Genomic DNA, 23286 nt, shown 5'->3' on the forward strand with positions numbered 1-23286 from the left:
TGCCAAGCAGGTTGCATGGAGGAGCTCCCCCTCTCGCCGCGCTGAGGAGGCGGAACCCACCTCGGGGTGGCTCGGGCACTGCCTGCCCGTAACAGCGGCGCGTCGGGGCGCGCGCGCGAGGTTCAAGGAAGGAGAAGGAGAAGCGGATGCGAAGTATAAAGAAGGAGCTGTTTCCTTCGCAACACCTGCTGCCCAGCCCTCCAGTCTCAAGGTTAAGCCCCTGATAAGGTATCTCTCGAGTATGATGACATGGCCACTATCACGACATGAAACTCTCTACGGGCCGCATCAATACCTTCATGCAAATATATTAAAATAGAATAAGAGGAAGTAGGTTCCCACATTCATGTTTGGGATGAAAACGTTGAAGACTACAGATGTAGAGGAGGGATGATAAATTGGCCGCGTTGGAATCAGATCCGGCCCGTAGAGCCATTTTATCTCTGCCCCTAATGGCCATACCGCATTTTCATTAAGGTATTTAATATGTTTGCCACAGTTTCGTTCTTAAGGAAAACAAAAAGGTTTTCAGGCTATAAGGCATATTCCGCACTTTAAAGTTTCAGCTCTCTTTTGAATGTCATGTCATTGGGTGCATGTGCGACACAAACTAGCACAGAGTTGGGCCCAACCCTACTGAAATCGGGCGGCTTCGTGATGGCTTAGCTTCATAATTGTGGTAAGTAGGTGGTGCCAGGTTTATTATGGAGCCTGGCTGTTCATAAGGGGCTGCATTTGCTCAGCAAGATATTCTTCTAGCTCGCTGACGGCTATATAGATGATCTGAAAATATAGAAGTTGACCGTCCCTATTCCACAGCACCAAAACACTTGAAGCTGGCCGGTGACAAAATGGTATTTTATTTTGTTGTTTATACATATGTTTGAATGTTTGGTTGCTGGCTTGATTTGCTTTAAACAGCAGTTCTCAACCTGTGGGTCGGGACCCCTTTGGGGGTCGAACGACCCTTTCACAGGGGTCGCCTAAGACCATTGGAAAACACATATTTCCGATGGTCTTAGGAAACTGTATTGACTGAACTATGTCATGTATCATCTTTTGTATTATTAAAGCTATTGTTATGTATTATTTTCATTAGCAAACCATCCCATGACAATGGATTGTGTAGAGAAGAACGAAAATAATTTTATGGTTGGGGGTCACCACAACATGAGGAACTGTATTAAAGGGTCGCGGCATTAGGAAGGTTGAGAACCACTGCGTGACATCCTGTCTTTTACAGGAAATGGTAAGTTGGTAGGACAAGGGAGTTAGAATGTCGAGCTGTTTGAATGGTGCTGCCTGATTGGCTGTTACATTTTCAGCTGCGAGAGTGTGAGAGAGTATAACTGACAGGCTTTTCTTTGTGCCTATTAGATGAGGATTTTCAAACGAGGGGGGGGGATTTGTGTTTCCTTACTGTTGCTCTGCTACCTGCTTCTCTTCAGTAATAGGAATGAGCAGAATCACATGAGGGGAAAGCAGCGATCATGTGGCCCATTCAGTTTAGTGGGACTGTGCCCAATAGTGGATGTTTTATAGCATAACTTCTGCATATGGCAGGAAATAGCGACAAATATTGTTATAGTTCAGAAGAGTAGGATTTTCAGAGTCTTATTTTGTAATGAAAAAGACAGCAGAAGGAGCAGGAGACACACAGGAGGATCGCTGTATCGTCAAAATGATCTGCGAACATTCAAGAGTGGCTATAGTCATGAGTGTGCTATAAAACACTCATCTAAAGAAGGTCAAGAACTGGATGTCAGAGGGGAAGGATTAGGAAATCGGGGCTATAGATTTGGGGTTTGTTAGTTTTCCCTGGGAGGTGGAGGGAGGTACATTTATTTTAACACCGTGCAGCATAAATTGTAATAAAATATACTTTTCCTTATAAAGTTTTAAATTTTGTTTTGTTATATTAAACCATACCTTTCTCTGTCTTATTTTGTTGATAAAAAAGGGTAAATGAAATCACAAAGGAAGTAAGACAAAAGTTGATGATATCACATACACAGAGACACCCACCCACATAAAGAGGTTTCAGAGTTTTGTCTTAAAAAGAAAGAAGGTGCTGGTGTTGGAAAAGTGCCCTCTCTGAGGCAGAGTTGCTACTGTAGTTGCTAACGAAATGTTGCAAAATGTCTATGAGAAGCCATTCCAAGGATAAGCAAAATCAAATATTGTTTTGTTGAAGAACATTCAGTACCTATCTCTTTGTATTGAGGCTTGCCAAAAAAAAAAAAATGCAATGTGTTTTTTTTCAGCTAGAAATTTCCTGTTGTTTGGTGTCTACGTATGTGACACCAGAGAAGATAGTGTATAAAATCTACCTCCCTCCCTTGCGAGGTAGGCACATGCTTTGCAGCAATTAGCTCCTTGTGTCTCTTATTCTGCAGAATAAACGTTGTTTGACCCATACTTCATCTCCTCTCCTCGTGTGCTGTATTGGACTTGGGACACCAGGGAACAAGCCATTTTTGCAACAGTGGCAGCATCAGAGGTTGTTAATAGTGTCACAGAGGGTGGTGATGCCACATGGCCCTTAATCTATATTATGGAGATTTTAATTAAAGTTAACAAAGGTAAAGCTGTAAAAATTCAGAATGTATACAAGGTTCGAAGACGTCCCTCTACAGAAATCCACACTTTCTGGGAGTGAGGCATACACTAAACTTCACACACTGTTATGAAGGTAAATTGTTTTGTTTTTAGGACTGGTTTTACGTTTGTAGGTCTTCAGTACTTTTAAAGCATGTAATCTCCCAAATAAAATCAATGTTTCATCAGATGTACAACTCGCAAAAAGTTGGTGGATTATTAACAAAGTTCTACCCACAAAAAAGTGGATTATTAACAAAGTTCTACCCCCACTATCTTACAATTGCTGCACTCTGCTCAGGTTATATTATCTGGAATCTGATAAGCATGGCTATTTAGGCTTTGAATAGATGAACAGCAATTCAACAAATGATAGACTAGGGGAGTAATCCTGTAGCCCGTAGACATTGTTTGAGGGGCGGTAGGATACTGGGGATTCAGAGGCAGCACTCTGAACTCAGAAGGGGAAATTGGAGACCCAGGCCCTAACACCTCACAACTGGTGTTGAAAGAACTGTGCTGGCTGGCATCTGAGGTAGGAAAAGTGATCTTGGACAGGGGGAAAAGGGAGTGTTTTGTGGGCAGGAGAGGGAGGAGACTGGAGTGCTGTTTTTTAGGCACTATTGATCAACAAATAACCAAAAGAATGCCTTTGACAATTTAATCTTTGTGGCAATGAATGGGAGACCGAACGGAGGCTAAACTGTTTCTAGGATGTTTGGAGCTACCACAGTTTGGTTAATTGTAGCATGTAGAGCTGGAAAAAGTGCAGATAGGGGCATCTGAAATTATCAAGGAAGGTTACAACAGCTGGGATTGTTCAGCATGGAAAAATGAGGCTAATAGAGGTGTAGAAAATTATGCATGGTGTGCAAAAGGTGGAAAAGGAGACTATTTTTCTCCCTCTCATAATACTAGGAACTCAGAGTCATCCCATGAAGCTGATTGGTGGGAGATCCAGGACAGATAAAAGGAAGTACTTCTTCACACAGCACATAGTTAAGCTATGGAATTCACTACCACAAATTGTAGTGATGGACACCAATTTGGATGGCTTTAAGGAGGGGTTGGGTAAATTCCTGGAGGAGAAGGCTATCAATGGCTTCTAGTCCTGATGGCTATGTGCTACCTCCAGTATCAGAGGCAGTAAGCCTGTGTGCACCAGTTGTTGGGGAACATGGGTGGGAGGGTGCTGTTGCACCATGTCCTGCTTGTGGTTTCCTGGTCGACAGCTGGTTGGCCACTGTATGAACAGAGTGTTGGACGAGATGGACCCTCGGTCTGATCCAGCATGGCTCTTGTATTCTTTTGTTCTTAGATGGAGAACATTGACAAGCAGGATATTGCACTATAAAAGTGGTATATGGTCTGTGTCAATGGGCCCCAACAGTTGTCAGTGCACTTTCATACCTCTATAAAGCAGAAGTATGGCTCTTGCCTTTTATATACCGCTTTCATAGTGCAATATCCTGCTTGGTGTAGATTAGGCCAATGAGCTTCACCTTAGTTTTCAATAAGATTCAAAAATTGTGTATTCCACTTGAGACTTTTAGGTAGCTGCTTCTCAACACCCTCTGCTCACTTTTTTACCACCACCCTCAGACCCAAAGACTGTAGTCTAGCAGGTCAAATTGCATTCCTGCAGGTGTAGAATCCACCTTTGGGATTCAATGAGCCCTTGACCAGGGCTGGTAAAGCTTTTTCTCTCTGCACACAAGGAAATAGATCTCTCTGGGCAAATGGTTCTTCTTAACTGCAATTAAATAAAAATATCACAAAACTGTTAAGATTCTGACTAACTAGTCCATATATACTAGCTCTTCAGCTGGAACATATAGATAATTATATCTTCATGATCTGCGTAGAATGAGGGTGGCGGGAAGGCAGTTTCCTAGAACATTTCTGGCATACATTTCCAGATGACAGGTTTTATTAGACTGATGTAGCATTGTATTGTTGTTGCTCAACTATGTGTTGGGGAAGGCATTGGCACATTGTGTTCTACAAAGTATTTGACCACAATAGAAATACAGTTTGAGTATTAGCTGCAATGCGGAACAAGTCACCTATAAAGGCTGAGAAGCTCTAGTTATGTTGTCCAAGTTTGGCAGGTTTTTATTTATGTGGCCTCCAGATTATCAGTCTGAGTCACCAGAAAGATAACTAGAAACTGCCTCACCCTCAATATGGGAGAGTAAAGAAGGAAATAGAGCCGAACTTCTTAGTGAAAGCCGTAAAATATTCAACAAGAACTGGGTGATGCCGTCAGATAACCACATGGGCAGCTTGTACCTGGGTTCCCCATCAATGTGCCCATGGATACCTCCCTTGGCACCCATCAGGTTCCTTGCCGTTCCTGATTTTTTTAAACTTTGGAATATATTCTTAATATTAAATAAATAACTAAGAGGCCAGCATGCTGCAAAGAGAAGTGCCAGCCTCCAGAGCTGCTCCATCTTTATTTCCAAGAATAAAGGGCCTCAGAGCAGCCTTTCTCAACCTGGGGCGCTCCAGATGTGTTGGACTGCATCTCCCAGAATGCCCCAGCTGGCTGGGGCATTCTGGGAGTTGTAGTCCAACACATCAGGAGCGCCCCAGGTTGAGAAAGGCTGCCTCAGAGGCATTCTCAGAAAATGATGGGTGGTTGCAGTCCAGAGCATTTTTAAAATGTTCCTTCCACGAAATGGGTGTTAGAGCATAAAGCGTGGTTTTGTGTTTTGGAACTCAGAACCTACCTCTGCCTTGTACTTAGGTTCTTGTGCAAGTCAGTTTTCTTTTAGCCTCATCAGTTTGCCTTCTGAAAAATGGGTGTTTTGCAACTGACCACACCCACCATGACGACATTTTGTGAATGGGGCACCCCTTTCATGGCAGCCAATTTGTCAGAATGTCTATGACATGCTCCCAACATTCCAAATGTGCTCACCAGCCTATAAAGATTAGGGACCCTTGGCTTATGTCTTTAGCAACACAATCCTATGTTTATCTACTCAATAGGATGAATTCAATGAGACTTACTCCCAGGTAAGTGGGTATAGAACTGCAGTCTAAACTAGTTTCATTTTAACTCATTCAGGGCACAATCCTATGCATGTTTAGACAGGAAAAAGTCCCACAGTGTTTTAGTTTTTCTGTTTAAATATGCATAGAGCTGCACCCTTAAGAACTTTCATGGAGAACAATTGTATTACTTCTCTGTATTTGTTTTGTGGCTGTTTACAGAATATTATATTTACAGAATACTATATTGGTCTCATTACCCCTGTTGTTTTGCAGCAGAGGCCCTTCCAAGCCAAAACAAAAACAAAACAAAAATGGTTGGTTTGGTTCATACTGTGTAAGTCTTTGAGGAGAGGAAAACATTGAGAGTTGTATCCATTTAAAGGAAGAAGCAAAATTACTGCATGCAATCCAGCGTCAGGAGGGATCTATTTGCAGCCTGGGAGGGAATACAAAAGACCTAAGGGAATTGGGTTAGGGAACAGTGAGCTATTTGTTTAATAGTTAGTTGTAATCCTTCTTTTAGAACACTATGTGGTATGTTCGGAATGTGGCTCAGCACAGGAGGGACAAAAGTGGGACTTGCAGCAAAATGTTGTAGTGGGGAGGGCTTTTGCTATTCAGTATTCTAGCCAACCAGCCATGCCCTCTTTCTGATACTCCATTCCATTCCCTGTCCTGGTTCTCGGTGTTATTTTGCCCCATGCATCCGTTAGCGTTCAGTGCCAGCACTTTTTATCATTTTCTCCTGTTTTGCCTGTCTCTGCAGCAGCCACTACTCACACTGCCTACCAGAACGTTCATTTGGTTTCACGGAGTCTCGTGTGTGTATCCGATGAACTCTTAGAGGTCCAGGAGTCCAATCCTACCTACCTTTTCACCTACTGGAACCTAGAAGGCATTTTATGAGGAATCAAATGTATGTTCAAGCTAATTGTAGTTACTCAGTTATGAAGAAAAGGCACTTTGTAAGTGTTCAGATACTCCTTGTAAATCTTGCAGTGGAAGGTGCAAATCTCAATACAAACTCTAGTCTCAGGAAGGCTCTACTCCTGCCCTCATATTTAATTTCATTTTAAAGGGAAAAAGTGACAAAGCAGCAATAAAATTGACAGTGATTTCCCCTTGATAGTTTCACCTGATGATTGTCACAAGTGGTGGCAAAGGAGCAGGTGATGTTGAAAGGCAAGTTTACACACATCACTAATCAGCCATGCCTAAATAGCAGTGTTTGCAGCCATTGTGTTGGAAGCTTTTAAAGTCAAAATAAACCAGAATTTGAAAAAACATCAACAATGAATGACAACAAAGAAATCTCACAAATCAACGCAACAGTTTGGGACAAACATCTTGATTCTCAAAATCCTTGAGAGAATGCTACCTAGGGTGGCCATATGAAAAGGAGGACAAGGCTCCTGTATGTTTAACAGTTGTATAGAAAAGGGAATTTCAGCAGGTCTCATTTGTATGCATGCACTGTGTGGTGAAATTTCCTCTTTATCACAACACTTAAAGCTGCAGGAGCCCTGCCCTCTTTTGTATCGTCACTCTAGTATAGCTCCTGCAGCTTTAACTGCTGAAATTCCCTTTCCTATGCAACTGGTAAAGAGACAGGAGCTCTGTCCTCCTTTTCATATGGTCACCCTAATGCTATCAGTATTACAGAAAGGGTGTGGAAGCATGCCAGCTGTTTTTTCTTGGATGTGTCCCCAGAGTGGGTGGGATCATTAATGTGGGACTCAGTTCACTGAGATAATCCATGCCAGGTCTCGACAGCTACATTCTCGGTAATAGATCTGCTAAGTGTGACGGGATCCAGCTTTGCACTTGAAACACAGACTGAAGCATTTCCCAGCTAGTGGATCTCCTGCTGAGGAAGGGCTGCAGTAGAACTACTGGCTGGGAAGAGCTCCAGCTTGACCCATTTCAAGCATGACTTATGAATTTTGTGCTGAAAAGAAGAATTGTCTAGTATTTGCTGATAAAGGCGTCATTTTCTCTTGGATAAAAGGAAGTCTGAAGAAGTTAATGTAATTTTAAAGCATCAGTGCGGGTTTTCTCTGGGGATACAGAGCAGATGCTTTGCTATCAGCATCTACACATAAGGGATTAGATTATGCTTTTAAATTCTGATTCTTGTCTTTAGGGATGCCTAGCTTACATCAAGAGATAGAGTTGGCATCCCCAGAGTAAGCCTCAAATTATACTTTAGAATTACCAAGTTAGCACTAACTCCTTTTGTGCATCAGTACCAAAAGTGGATGACATCTCAGGGGATCCAGGAAAACTATCTGGTCATTCGCAGCTTCAGGCTTTTTCAGCAAGATGTTTAAGTTGAGACATTTCACTGAGGATGAAGGCCCCGGTCTCTTCAGAAGACTGGGAACTGGCTGTAAGGGGTGCACCACCTAGCGTAAGCTTTTTGAACACACCCAGTGTTTCAAAAAGCCTTTGTCAGCAAATCTAGGCTTGTTGATGTCACAAGACAAAACTATATATTATATATTAGCCGTGGTTGATATTAGCAGGGTGCCAGATATGACCTTGAAATGAGCGGCTGAAGAAGATGTCCCTCTTTCTCATGGACTAAGACACTATTAAGGGGGTAGAAGAGGCATAAGATATTGCTTAAGACATAAATAAAATCAGTCACAGGATACATTGCTGAGCATTTGTGAATTCATTGGTAAGGATTCATACATTGTTCTGCTGAACTAGATATACCAGCTTGCTGTCACTACTGTATTGGTTTGCTGATGTCACTGTATCGATTGCATGACCTCAGTATTGCAGAATAGCATATGGGTATCTTGCATCTCTGCATACTAGGTTTGCTGAAAATAGTAGAAAAGGAGCAGCGAGCAGTTGGACACCTCTAAGAGAGAACAATTAGCTCCAGTTGTGTTGATTTAAGACAAGGTGTCACTTAGGCTTTCAAAAAGGACTCTATTATATTATTGGCTGATTCCTGGATAGTCTGCCTGTTATTTACAATAAAACAATACAATAGACAAAGATCTAAAAACACAACAGTGCAAAAGCCAATATCATAAAAATGCAAATCCAACCCAATAAAATATGGTACAAAATGAGCTAAAACCGGCCAAGAAATAAACAGGAGTTCGAACCAGCAACGTGTTTGGACGTTGACATTGATATTTTGCAGTTTTCAAACAACAGAGGGACAAAGAGTGGTAGAGCTTAATAGGCACCTCAACACCTTGAAATTGTGTAGATAAGAAGCTCCCTTTAGAATGCTCAAACTTTCAAAACCACACTTTAAACAAATGGGACCTGCACAAAATGCGGTAGTATGGAGTGCTTCTGTTAGACTCCATCCCATAATGCCACATCACCCTCAGGTTTTCCATTCCCCATCCCAATTCAGTGAACATTCCATATGCATTGAGCATGCCCAGTTCTAATTCAGGTGTTTTGGAGTTAGTGGGCATCATCAGACGAGCATTTTTATCACCCTCTCATCACTGCCCACTCACGGTTTTTCACGCATCCTGCCGACGCTGTCCACCTCCCATGCATCTCTCACCCCTTCTGGTCTTTTTTCTGTGACAAAATAGACCCCAGTAAATCTGATTTATTTTTTTAAAGCAAAACTTACCATTTCCTGCTGTGTGCAGGAAACGCAGCACAATAAAAACATGCACATGGTCGTTGCTGCTTCCTCTTTCTTTCCCTGTGTAAAGAAATCATCACTATTGTGGGACAGCAGCAGGAGGCCATAGCGGTGGTAGGGAAATGAGATTCCCCCCATCTGATGACACTTCATGTTTTCATCTGTAAAGTTGCTTGTTTGTACTTTTGCAAACCTTGGTGTTCCCCAAAGACTGCTGATACCTCCTTCATGTACATAGTGCTGTTTTGGCTACAGAAGGATACACAGTTGGAGAATTTTTTTTTTTTATTTATTTATTACATTTATATACCTCCCCACAGCCGAAGCTCTCTGGGTGGTTTACAACAGTTAAAAATGGTAAGCATTAAAAAGTATACATTTTTTTAAAAAAAAAACATCAGAAACATAAAAACAGTATCCATTTAAAAACAACAATTCTGGGTTCCATTAAAAACAAACTTAACATTGTCTTAATGAGCTCACTATTAGTATATAGGATGGGCAAAATGTGTCTTGAGATGCAAACACTGTGTAACCCCCCCCCCACACCTCCTTTTTAAACATTTCATTAATGTTGATTGCATGCAAAAGGAAGCATACAGGCCAGAATATAAAGTTAAAGAGGATGGATTTTGTGCGTAACTCAGATTTTAGTTCTATGAATGGAATTACTTCATAAAGCATTTTAAAAGAGGAGCATCAAACCAGCCTTCATATGTCAGGTGTTCCCTGGAGAATTGGACTTTCCAGATTTTAATATGACATTATACACATGACTGAATTCTATATAATGAGTTTGTCCAGTTTTAAAGCATAAACATAAATTGATGCCTTGCCTGCTGGTTCATTTTTCCTCATGGGTGTGTGTGCCTCTCATCTTAAGAACCCTCTCATCTTAAAGGCATTTTAGCAGCTAGTTTCATTTCGGTTTGAAATGAAAGTCAAGCTACTAATAGCAGCAGTTTCTGCAGCTGAAACTCTCCCCACGGCCTGAGTTCGATCCCAGCGGAAGCTGGTTTCAGGCAGCCGGCTCGGGTCGACTCAGCCTTCCATCCTCCCGAGGTCGGTAAAATGAGTACCCAGTTAGCTGGGGGAAAGGTAATAATGGCCAGGGAAGGCAACGGCAAACCACCCCGCTATAAGGCCTGCCAAGAAAACGTCAGCGAAAGCTGACGTCCCTCCAAGAGTCAGTAATGACTCAGTGCTTGCATGAGAGGTTCCTTTCCTTTCCTTTTCCAGTCAAAATAGATTTTCACCAATATATATATACAGCAACACGATTTTCGAAAACATGTGCTTAGCTCATTAAAATTAGCTAATCTGCAATTCAAAAACCATGTAGAACCAAATGATGTTTGTAAGCATGTATAGTCCAGTATGGTTATTGAGGGCAGTGGTGTCACATCTTCTGAAAGCTCTTCTGGGGCATCATATGTGCTCAGGCCTGGACCCTTTGGCTGCTGGGAGGGCAGCAGTCAAAGGGTTCTTGCCTGGCCCAAAGGCCTGCCACCATTAGGGTGACCATATGAAAAGGAGGACAGGACTCCTGTATCTTTCACAGTTTTCTAGAAAATGGAATTTCAGCAGGTGTCATTCGTATGCATGTAGCACTTGGTAAAATTCCCTCTTCATCACAACAGTTAAAGCTGCAGGAGCTATGTTAGAGCGACCAGATACAAAAGAGGGCAAGGTTCCTGGAGCTTTAACTGTTGTGATGAAAACTGTTGTTATTTATTTATTTATTTATTGCATTTTTATACCGCCCAATAGCTGAAGCTCCCTGGGCGGTTCACAAAAACTAAAACCATTCAAAGTATAAAACAAACAGTATAGAAACATGATATAAAATACACATTAAAAACTGATTAAAAACATACCATGCATGATTAAAACATCTTTAAAACATCCTTTAATGTGTCTTTAACAGCTCTGCAGCATCAAAAGATGATGCAACCACTGTTCTTCTTTCTCACTTTCTTCTGTTGTACAAAACAGTACAACAGTTAAAAAGTGGGAAGGACTTAAAATGACACGTGTTAAGCTGTGAAATAACAGCACAGCAACCTATTCAGATGGGCTGGAAGATTTGGTGCTCATGCTTTCAAGTTAACGCTGTTGTTTTGTGCACTGTATTTTGTGCACAACTAATTTTGGTGCATCTAATGTGACTGCCCTTCTACTCACCTCCCCGTCTTTGTCATCTCTGAGTGATGCAAGGCTTTGCAGGGTAGAGCTGTGGTATTACGAGATGTGGTATCAGTGTAACATTCAACCTATTTTGCTGCTTGTCCAATCCTCTGCAGCCAGGTGCATCTGAAACTACTGGGATGGATCCAGACTTGGTCATACTTCGACTCCCTAACTTAGGTCCCAATGATTTCAATGGGCCTTACTTGAAGTATCTCTAACCCTCGACCCAATCCAATGACCTCAATGGGTTTAGGTACCTAACTAGGGTGACAATATGGAAAAGGAGGACAGGGCTTCTGTATCTTTAACAGTTGTATAGAAAAGGGAATTTCAGCAGGTGTCATTTGTATGCATGCAGTACCTGGTGAAATTCCCTCTTCATCACAATAGCTAAAGCTGCAGGAGCCCTGCCGTCTTTTGTATCTGGTCACTCTAGTATAGCTCCTGCAGCTTCAACTGTTGTGAAGAGGGAATTTCACCAGGTGCTGCATGCATACAAATGACACCTGCTGAAATTCCCTTTTCTGTACAACTGTTAAAGATACAGGAGCCCTGTCCTCCTTTTCATGTGGTCAGCCTATACCTAACTGCAGATGATCAGGCTGAGCACTAGTGCAGCCACAACTTCTAACACTGTCCTAATTCAAGTTCTTAACAGGATTAAGATCAACTTGAAGCCATTTCCAAATAATGGGAAATGGCTGCTGCCATCTACTGGGCAGTTTAATACAGCATTGATATCAAATTTGATTTATTAGCCCCTGTGGCAAAAGAGGTGGATATTTTTTTCTTATATTAGATTTGTAGGTTTAGTTATAGGCTAATTTATTTATGCTTTTTTGTTGTACTTGTCCTTGGTATTTATACCTTTACAGGTGTTTTTGTTTTCTGGGTTGTGCTTTTTTCCCCTTACAGTGCAGATTATTAGAAAATAGTGCAACCCTGTACATATCTACTCAGCAGTAAGCCTCATTGATTTCAATGGCACTTACTTTAAGGTAAGTGTGCACAGGATGACCGCCTTAAGCAGCACCACTTTAAAAGAAAAATCTGCAGTTCTCAAAGCCTATATAAAATACACGTGAACTATATTTGATGAGAAAAGGATAACTGTTAAATACTGAAACTTCAAAGATTATAGTACAATATTAATGTGTCTGGTTTTTCAAACCTTCAGCAGCAAAATTGTTACTTGCTGCCATTAATATAGGAAAGCCAAAGTTATGACACCTGTCCCTTCCAAACAACATATACTATTTCAACCAAGCGTATTGCTTAAAAACGTTGCAGCTGCAACATATTACCATTATGCAGAACCCACCTGGACGCTCCTGTTCAGCCCTTAAACTCCCCCCCTGCCAAAATGCAACCCCCCTTCCCCTGCAAGAGCATCTCCAAAATAGAATTTGGACTTCAGGCTGAAAGAGATTCAACAGTAGGGTGACCATATGGAAAAAGAGGACTGAGCTCCTGTATCTTTAGCAGTTGTACAGAAAAGGGAATTCCAGCAGGTGTCATTTGTATGCATGCAGCACCTGCTGAAATTCCCTTTTCTAGACAACTGGTAAAGATACAGGAGCCCGGTCCTCCTTTCCATATAGTCAGCCTAGTCAACAGCCCTGCTCTATTGGCTAACAAAAGAAAGCTACTTATACCAAACTGAAATAGATCATGGTTTCTCTTCCATAGATGTCAACTGAAACTATTCATGCTTTATACTGCATTGGGTGTGAGAAATTCTCCATTTTACTGCTGCACTCGGTGCTTCGGAACAATCACTAGAAGACAGCAACCCATGCTGCTTGACACAATGGACAGCAAGTCAATTCCTGGTGTATTGTTAATACATTATTTAATTACATTTTTATTTAATTCTAATTACATAGTATTCATTTACATGTTTATTCCACCTGTCATTCGAGGTCAAGACTGCATCCATGGTTCTACCCCAATTTTTACCCTCACAGCAACCCTGTGAGGTAGGTTAGGCTGAGAGAGAAAGAGTGGTCCAAGGTCACCCACTAGGTTTCATGGCTCAGTGAGGATGTGAACCTGGGCATCCCCAATCCTACTCCAAAACTCTTAACCACTACTGTACTGTAAAAAAAATAATAGTGCCAGCACATGAAGGCTAAACACATTTACATGGGAGCAAGTTGTGTTGATTTCAATGGAACTGACTTCCAAGTAAATAGGTTTTAAGCCAAGACTACCAACAGGTGATGCTTGGTAGGAAAAAAAAAGTTACTTGGCCACATTTCTTCTCTCATATTCTAAATTCTGCCCTATTTTTCTCCCATTTCCATCTTTCCCCCTATAAATAGAATAAAATCATAGAATAGCAGAGTGGGAAGGGGCCTACAAGTCCATCGAGTCATTCACATCCTGTTATGGATTTCAACCTGTTGGTTTTCCTTCTGAAAATATATTTTAGAAATGCATGTATAAAGGCTATCTTAGGCTCAGAATTGTACAAAAGACCTAATTAGTTGTATATGGGGCAGGGGGGGGGGGTAAGGAACAGTGGCTAAAATTACCATCAATATTAAGCTTACAGGGGGACCAGAAGTAGAGTGGGAAACACCCCACCCCCAGACAAGCAACTCACTCTCCGCCTGTCCACTCACAATTGGAAACCCTATGGTTATTTGGAGGAAAGGCATTTTCATATACTAAATATAACCAAATAATACATGGGAAATTAAAATCTTTGCATGCTTATTTGAACGTTCAGACAAAATGTGTTTTGGATGAGAATATGTGAAATATTCTGTTATTTCTCTTTCACTAATCTAACATATGGGACAACGCTGTTCTTCCTTCACTCCACAAAAGTTAACTTAGGGTGCAATCCTATGTTCAGACATAAAAAAAAGTCCTACAACAACACGCTGTGAGTTGTAGGACTTTTTTTCTGACTAAGCATACATAGGATTGTGCCCTTAGCCCTTTCTGTGCCATGCTTAATATGTTCTCCCCGCCCCCTCCTGGTGTTGTCACTGGCCGGTCGGTGAACACCAGTACATTCAGAGCCAAAGGCTAACAGTGGAAAAAAGAGGGAGGACAAGCCGTGGAAGTGCTGACTGAGACTGCGTTGAGTCAGTTGGACAAATTGTCAGCCACATGATTCTCTGGAAGGGAACTCAGGAGGGAGAACTCTCCTTGGCTGCAGCTACATTGAAGATGGCCACAGCCTTACACAACATAATCTAGAATGGAATGAGATGAGATCACTGGTGTTAAAGAGTAGGGAAGTTGGAGAAATCTGCAGTGGAATTAAATGAGTTTGGATTTCTATGAATCCATGGATTCCATAATGGATTGGCTTTCCCAAGTCACACAGATTGTGCAGATCTGTGGACTTTTGTTTTGTTACTTTCTGGAATTTTATGAAAATGTAGTACAAAAACATGTAAAATGAAAAATACTTGTGAAAAAAAAAGTGCATTTCTCCTATAAGCTGAAGCATGAAAATGTTGGGGGGGGGGGATTTGTGCATTTTTGCAAATGCAAATAGGTGCAAATGAGGGAAATTGGAAAAAAACTGATTGTCAATGTGTGGAGGACAGAACGAAAGACACCGACTATCAGCCAAATGAAGATGGACTGTGCTTTTACAAAATTTGTTCATCCCTAGTTAAGATATTGCAGTACACCAAACGGAGATCAAGAGGGAAGCATCAACAGAAAATTAGCATAAAAGGTTACAGCAGCCGAAGTGTCACCATATGAAAAGGTCAGGGCTCCTGTATCTTTAACAGTTTAATTTTTGTGAACCGCCCAGAAAGCTTTGGCTATTGGGCGGTATAAAAATCCAATAAATAAATAAATATAGAAAAGGGAATTACAGCAGGTGTCATTTGTATGCATGCAGCACTTCACAAAATTCCCTCTTTATCACAACAGTTAAAGCCGCAGGAGCTATGTTAGAGCAACCAGATACAAAAGAGGACAGGGCTCCTGCAGCTTTAACTGTTGTGATAAAGAGGGAATTTCACCAAGTGCCGCATGCATACAAATGACACCTGCTGAAATTCCCTTTTCTAGACAACTGATAAAGATACAGGAGCTCTGTCCTCCTTTCCACAGAGTCAACCTAGTCCAGAACAGATGCCAAAATGGACAGATACTTAACACAAGCAAATTGCTTATTAGTGCGTCACTACATACCCAACGCCGCTAGCTGTTTAATGCACTTCAGGTGGATTTTCTCTGGAATATCATGCACGGCTCTCTGTTTACAAACTAGCCATTTTGTAAAAGCAGGTTTCTCATTTCCTCATTAAACTTGAGAGAGTCATCAATGACCCAGTCTTTAGGTAACAAGGAGAGGATGTATTCCCCAGAGTTGGGAATTGATATGGCTTCAGTTCTAAGACATGTTGCTTCTCTCCACGTTCCCCTTGTTTTGGGTTTCCGTTTCAACAGGCCTCGATATATCTTCCACTGGAGATCCCTCAGGCTGTCGAATGTCACATACTTTACTTCTGAAAACCATGAAGAACATTAGATGCTGCACATTATATTATACTAATAGCAAAAAAAGAGAAAAGAATCAACAGCACTCACTACGCAAGAAAATAGGCTAATTTTAATTTAGGCTTCGGGATGCCATTCACCTGTTTGCCTGAGCAACAGGAGTACTGTTCTGGAAACAACTGAACTCTGCTGCGATGGGAACCTTGTAACTTCAGTAGGAACAAGCTTTGCAATTCAAATAGGGCAATTCTGCAATTATTTACAAGCTTTGGAACTGCCTAAAGCAGTCTTGATAGATACAAATGGAGATACTGGGCCTGTTCAGACAACATGCTAAACCATGATTAGGCTGCTAACCCTTTGGCAACAAGTGGTTAGTGAGCATGTTTAAACCATAGTTATGTAGCTACCATGGTTAGGAATGGTTCATAAGACACACTAAGCCATAATGTTTAGCTCAAAATGTTTAACCACCGTGATTTAGTGTGTCATCTGAAAAGAGACAAATGGAGGTTCAAATATAAGAACAGGTTTCCCCACTGATACCCTGCAGATATTTTGGACTATAACTTGTGTGTTGACTCTCATTGCTTTCAGAAGAGGGCTGAAGAGGGCTCATGTGTCTGTATTTAAAAGGTATCTAGACTGTGTCACAAAGGCATGGATGTAAGGGGTTTGTGGATTAGATTGCTAGCCATTAAATACTATTCCTTACTGTGGTAGACTAATTTCCTCTGGCATGAATACTTCGCATAAATTTAACTTATTTCCAACTTCCGTCATGCTACACAACTGCCCAACACACCTATCCCAATCAGGAAATGTTCCTTTTACTTAATCTTGTGCCTCTCTGATACCTCACTCCTAAACATATATACTATGTGTAGGTCTCACTGATTTCAAAAAAGGGGGACACTTGCTGGTAGGTACACTTTAACTATATCCCCAATTTCACCCTTTTGTGAACAGCCACCCACTTGTCTGGGCTGCGAATAGTACTGGATTCTAACAATAGTACCGATTCCTATTTGCATTTGAGTACAATTTGCCAACCTTTTGTTGTCTGTAATTTAGGAATGGGTGGTTTTGCTGGAACAAGCTCAGATGGCAGTTTCTTCTTGCTGCGCCTCAGTGTAAAATACTGTATCCTGCACAATATCTCTCCTGTGAGACATTGTCTTTGGATAATGGAAATTGGCAAGGGAATACAGTTCTTAATTAGAACCAGATAAGGAAGCAAGTATGCTGGTGGCAATTGTCCAAGATCATGTTTCTGTTGCCTTCTTAAAACAGCACTTTTGCTTTTTGACAAACGTGGATATTTGGAATATACAGGTGCACAGGTGTCTTTGTCTTCTTGTGTGTCTTTCGCTGAATCAAGATCTTCCTTTACAACATCCTCCTCCTGCGGCACACCGAAGCAAGGATGATCGGGTTCCTTGACCTCCAAGACTATGTCTTTATCAAATTTGGCAGTTGTCCTACACGATTTTATGATTGAATGAATAGCATGAAAAAGGGATGCATGAGATTCCATAAAGGCCATCCCATTGGAATGCTTCTCCTGCCCCTGTTTAAGGTTTGCAAGGGCCAGGACCAGTTCTGACACCTGCACAGAAAAAGACACCGCACCCTTGTTGTCGAGCAGTGGTCAGAAACATGTAGTAATTTAATAAAATATTTCTACACCAGCATTTGATTTATGGATTTACAGGAGTTTAAAAACAACAATTGAAAACTACAGCATATAATAAAAGAAAGCACATAAAAAAACTAATAAGGCACAACAACAAGAAGTAGCAATGAAATCAGAAACATCAGCTATAGCACTCAGAAAGAGAACCTCTCTTGCCTGGCATCTAAAGGAAAAGAAGGGAGTTCCATACCTCTGGTGCCTTTATTGAAAGAACTCCATGGTCACCATACATCTGACAGTGAAGTTGTGTACAGCAGCAGCTTGACAGAAGATCTCAGTGAATGAGTAACTGTATGGGAGAGGCAGTCCTAAAGGTATCTCAGACCGAGAACACTAAGGATTTGACTCACTGACATTCACAAAGAATGGTAAGTTGTGAACAAGTTGTGTGCTGGTGCATGCAGCCTGTCTAATTCTGCTTGGCTCCTCCCACAATCAAGACAGAAATAAAAATAACCTTACTATGACATCTAAATCCAAGTTCTTGGTTTATTAAGCCCTTTACGAACAAGGATTCATAAACCAAGAAGGGAGCAAATGGACTGTGTGTACCATATTCACACTGAGCCAGGATTGGCCAGATCCTGGTTTATTGTATGCAAACATGGCCAGTACTTCTTTCAGTGACTCTAAAGTAAAAAGAAATAGAAAAAAGTATAACACTTTTGGTTCTAAACTGAAAATGCATAAAGCAGGTGATACCAGTGTATGACCGTTATAGATATACCAAGCATGATTGCTACATTAAGTGTGAAGCAGCCTTGCACACTCTACAGTTCGAGATATAACAAACATGGTATTTCTGAGATGTTTTATCTAGGAGAAAGCCTGAAATGTTAATACATATTAGAAAGCTTGTGATGGCACTATTATTTCATCATTTAAAAATCATTCAAACTATTCTTGTTCTTTTTTACTTTTATAAAAAAAAAAAGGGGGAAAAGAAAGATTCAAGAAGTAGAAAATATTGCAGAATTGCCTGTCACTTTTTCATTGTGAATCACTCACGTTGCAAGTGAAGGAAAATAACTCATTCTTCTTGCTGCCAGTGCTACCTGTTGGCTCATCATCTTTTGCTTGACTCCCCGTGATTGCACTTTGCTGAAAAACAAAACAGCTCTGTTCTGGAGGGCAGAAATTTGAAATAATACCCTTCAAAAGAGGTGTTAGACACCTTTATTAGTCGGCTGACTTCATTAGTCTACATCCCTCCCCCTTCCTCCACCCACCGACCCACCAGTGTGTGTGTGTGTGTGTGTGTATGAACCTGACTGTGCTCAGTGGAGTTCCACTGGCACTGGTAGAAGGGGGTGGAGAAGCATCTTTTTGGCAATGCCTCCTTGTTACCCCCACCCTGCCCTCTGAAAAACTACTTGGGTTAGGGGACCCTCTGGAACAGCATGGGAGATGGCACTGGGATCTGCGGGGGGCCTTCATCCAGCAGAAAGTGTCCACTGGATCCTAGGTACTTCTGCGAATGGAAGGACATGACTGAATTTAATCCATTCTGTTGGAGGTGGAGAGACTCAATCATGTAAGGTTGTTTTATATGAAGATGGCACTTTCCTACCCCCTGAGTAGGCCAAGAATCTCAGTACCTATGTTAAATGGATCTTACAAGATTTGGGAGAGAGGGGTGGGATAGTTGGACATAAGTACAACCAAGTTACGTTGGAGCTCTTAAGATTAAATGCCTTCATAATAAGAGTAACCTCAGACTGCTGCAAAGCAAGATGGAATACATGGGGCTTTAAATACTTCAGAGGCTCCTAAAACAAGTTGCATTCATACTTGCGGTACACAGATCAGCCTTTGGCACAACATTGTTTTCTGTATCCTAATATTGGCTTGTGAGACTGTATGAATCTACACTGCCTGCCAGTCATCATCTGAAAGTTCTGAAAGCGCTCTCGAGAGAAGATGAAGTGCAAACGGGGAGTGGAATTTAGACTCTTTCTTGCTCCACAAGTTAGCAAACGAATGAGTTCCAGGGTGGGGGGAAATGGGTTATATCATTTGCAATCCCTCCCCCTAAGCAATGGGGACGGACGGATAGGGAGGAGACTGTGGCTACTGGTTAGCCACAGATGTCAATCTCAAAACTACCCCTCCCTCACCCATCAGCAACAGAGTCTTCCTGATATGGAAGTGTTCAGTTAGTTGGCCATTAATATGAAACGTGCCCTCAAGTTCCCTAAAAAAACTTTGGATACCTATGGATCAATTTGGAGCTCTGAACGATCTTCTAACCACACCAAGGGTTTCCAACTGTTTTAAAACTGCCCCCTAACTGCACCGCGGTTTCGGAGGTCCATCAGACCCCCGGATTTTTGGTGCAGAGCACACACCCCTACTATGCACTAGTTTGTGTATACATTCAGTTCACATTCATTGGTGACATTGTTTTGCCCCTACTGAAGGTTTTCTTCATATCTGATGGAATTTAAGTTGATGCAAAATGCTTGGAGAAAAGTAAAAACAAGGATTCAAGCAATTACAGTTAAATCTAATACCACTGATGGATAAGTTTGTTAAGAAAGGAAATAAGGTTTTAATAAATGGTAGTAGGAACTCTTATGTCAATGGCTTCATGTTAGAAAAAATCAAGAATACCCTTATTTCATGAACGCCATATTTGTGCAACCACTAGCAGCAAGTCTAAAAATGTGAGTAGGATCACATGGGTGAGATCACACAATAATGTTTAAAAAGCACTAGGAAAAGTGTGTTAATTGTTGAGATAATAAGTTTCCTAAAGAAAGTCTGATATTGGAAATATTGTCTATTTTGTAATTATAGTTGGTATTAGTTTTTCTTTCTTATGCACTTTGTCATCTTTTTAAAGAAATCAGTAATAGTTCTTAAAGGTACAGTCTGTCTGATTAATTTAGTATCCACCTGTTTTTGTTTTGCTGTATTTACCAAATTGTTGTTTATCCTTTTTCTTTTATAAAAGAAAATATTTTTTTAAACAACAGAAGGATAAAACAAATGCAAAGTATTGCAGAATTGCCTGTCTCCTTTTCACTGTGAATCACTCACCCTGCAGCCAAAGGGAAATAACTCATTCTTCTCCTTGTTATCTGTTGGTTCATCTTCTTTAGCTTGACTCATTGTCTTACATTTGCTGTCAAGACAAAACAAAGCAGTTCTGGGGGAGAAAAAGACAAAGAAATGAGTGGCATTTAAAACATTAACCAGCTTAATTGTGGTGTGAGTGTTCATGGGCAGGAGTCCCCTGTTTCATCAGAAGCCTGAAGTGGACTGAGAAGTTTGTGAATGCATAGATAGATAAATATAGATGCATTGGAGAAGAAACAAAGCTAATGAGATGAAGCCTAAAGACAACAGAAAGGTAAAGAATGTAAACGGAAACAATTATATTAGTTAAGCTGACTAATCTTTGGTGAATGGAAGAAAAGTTGAGGACCCTGGCAGCTGTCAGTCAGTCCATAGGAGTAGTACTATACTATGTACTACTCCTATGTACTACTATGAAGATTTTTTAAAAAAGAAAAGAAAGGGAAAAGCAGCCAGGCACATCATCCCCCCACCCCCACACACACAATAGGTGATGTTTTCACTTTCCCCATTCTGTCAATTTCTTGGTCAGGTTTATTGCAGCTCTCATCAGCTGCTAAACCCCGCTTAAAAAAAAATTCTTCATGGTTCTATAGCACTATTCCACTATAGCACTGTTGCAAAAGACCGACCCAAAAAAAATTGAAGAGGAAAAAAAGGGGGGCAGTGACCGAAAAGGGATAATGATTGGAATTGTGAGAGGGTTGGAATGGGCAGACAAGACAGGTTCCGTGGCACAGGATACGGAGCCTCACTATGTCACCTGAACAGTATATATTCAGGATTTGCCAAAACATCAAAATATAAATATTAAATAAAATAGATTAAAAAATATAAACAAATTGCGTAAACAAGAAAATACTTGACTAAACTTGAAACATGGGTCTCATAAGAACATAGGAAGTGCCGTGCTGAATCAGAGCAAAGACCTATCTAGTTTGGCTTTCTGTTTGAACACTGGCCAACCAACGGCCTGCGGGAAACCCAGAAGTAAGACATGAAGTAGCCATTGATAGCATCCTCCTCCATGAATTTGTCTAATCCCCTTTTAAAACCATCCACATTGGTGGCTATCGCATCTTGAAGGTCACAAGCCTTTCCTTCCCCTGCTTTGAACAAGATGCAATTATTCCTTAGAAGAGTATATATCTCTTAGTAGCTCACTGGCTCTTTACACCAACTGTTCAAATAAATAATTCACTGAGTCTGTGTAGTAGGTATGCATGCCATGCTTAAAGGAAGAGGGAGATTCTGGACCATGCAGAATCCCCACCCCTGAAACCTGCAATTATACACTACACTTGCAGTCATATCATACACTAATATGAACAAAGGTTGTAGCACAGATTGGCCGCGGCTGTTGCTATTATGACATTTAGGTGTTACAGCATTTGGCACATGCCAACTATAGAACAAAAATTGTAACTGACAAAGGTGAGGCAGAGTCTACTAGGCAGGTTGCAAGCAGGCAGCAAATCCCATATTTGGGTTCTCTATCATTGATTCTGACCAAGGCACAGCAGAGGGAGGGAATTCCATGGCCCCAACATGTCAAAACTTCCATCTGCATTCCCATTACTACAGAAACTAATGTCAAGGAATTATCAGCACAATCCAATGAGCATTTACATAAACTTGCATCCACTGTTAATCTAAATTCCATTAACTTCAATGGGTCTACTCTACATAGAACTAATATTGGGTACAACCCTGAGAAATTGACAGTCTCTCTTGTGTTCAGTGGGGCTTTCTCTTACACTATTGTGCACAGGATTGAAACTTCAGAGGAGCTAACTCAGGGCTCTAGCCGTGTGTGTGTGTGTGTGTGTGTGTGCTCACACACCCTGTAGAAAGCAGCATTTTTTGCTTTCATTAAAAAAAGAAGGATCTACCTCTAAGTAGAAATGTAGGAAAAAGCTGTCAGTATTCTAGCCCATTACCTAGTAAGAAAGAAAACCTGTTCCTACTTTCCAGCATTCTGCTCAGTGAGTGCAAAGTCACGGAGGTGCTGATAGGTGTTGATTTTAAAGATTACAAAATTATTTTTTATTGTTTTAATATTTAATACAATTAAATTCTCATTACTAGTTGATTTACTCCCACTCGCCCCCCCCCAAATATATTAAAATAACTTTAAACATATTGGACTACCTGCATATAAATTCTGGCTGTTTTGTACTCCTAGTTCCACTTCCCAGGGACTAAGATCCATTGAACTCAATAGGACTTACTTCTGAGAGGACATGTACAGGATTGTGCTGCGAGTTTACACAAAGAGAGTTCTTAATGAGGGCTTGGACTTGAATTCCTGCGCAACAGGAGACACCCGTAAAACTCTTTCAAAGTTTGCACAAGTTTGCGTGGACGGGCTTGAGAAAACACTTTTGTTTTTGCATGCACCCAAACCACTACTTCTTATGTAGTAGCATATATACAATATCTTATTTTTATATATATATATATATATATATATATATATATATCCGCGAGTGTGTGAGCTCAGACCACTCCCACCTCAGGAAAGAGGCATCTCGATTGCAAAGAGAACGGGAGAGGAAAGTTAACCTCTCTTTAGGAATCCTTACCGTTCGGAGTCCAAGTAACGGTA

The 23286-nt window shown here is 41.0% G+C and overlaps 1 protein-coding gene and 1 long non-coding RNA gene across 2 annotated transcripts; one reads left to right on the forward strand and one right to left on the reverse strand.

Annotated features, from left to right (window-relative positions):
* Positions 1–3041: 3041 nt before the first annotated feature.
* On the forward strand, positions 3042–13200 carry LOC134400263 (uncharacterized). Its single transcript, XR_010025571.1, has 3 exons — positions 3042–3133; positions 6368–6517; positions 13112–13200. It is a non-coding gene; the product is annotated as an uncharacterized LOC134400263 (long non-coding RNA).
* Positions 13201–15461: 2261 nt separating this feature from the next.
* LOC134400428 (uncharacterized) lies at positions 15462–20711 on the reverse strand. Its single transcript, XM_063128761.1, has 4 exons — positions 20640–20711; positions 18606–18698; positions 16955–17510; positions 15462–15909 (listed from the first exon to the last, which is right to left on the reverse strand). Exons 1-4 carry the CDS (start codon positions 20709–20711, stop codon positions 15668–15670), a joined length of 963 nt encoding a protein of 320 aa, XP_062984831.1. The 3' UTR covers positions 15462–15667.
* Positions 20712–23286: the final 2575 nt, after the last annotated feature.

The sequence above is a fragment of the Elgaria multicarinata genome, chromosome 6 (assembly GCF_023053635.1).
Source record: "Elgaria multicarinata webbii isolate HBS135686 ecotype San Diego chromosome 6, rElgMul1.1.pri, whole genome shotgun sequence".
Taxonomy (NCBI): Eukaryota; Metazoa; Chordata; class Lepidosauria; order Squamata; family Anguidae; genus Elgaria; species Elgaria multicarinata.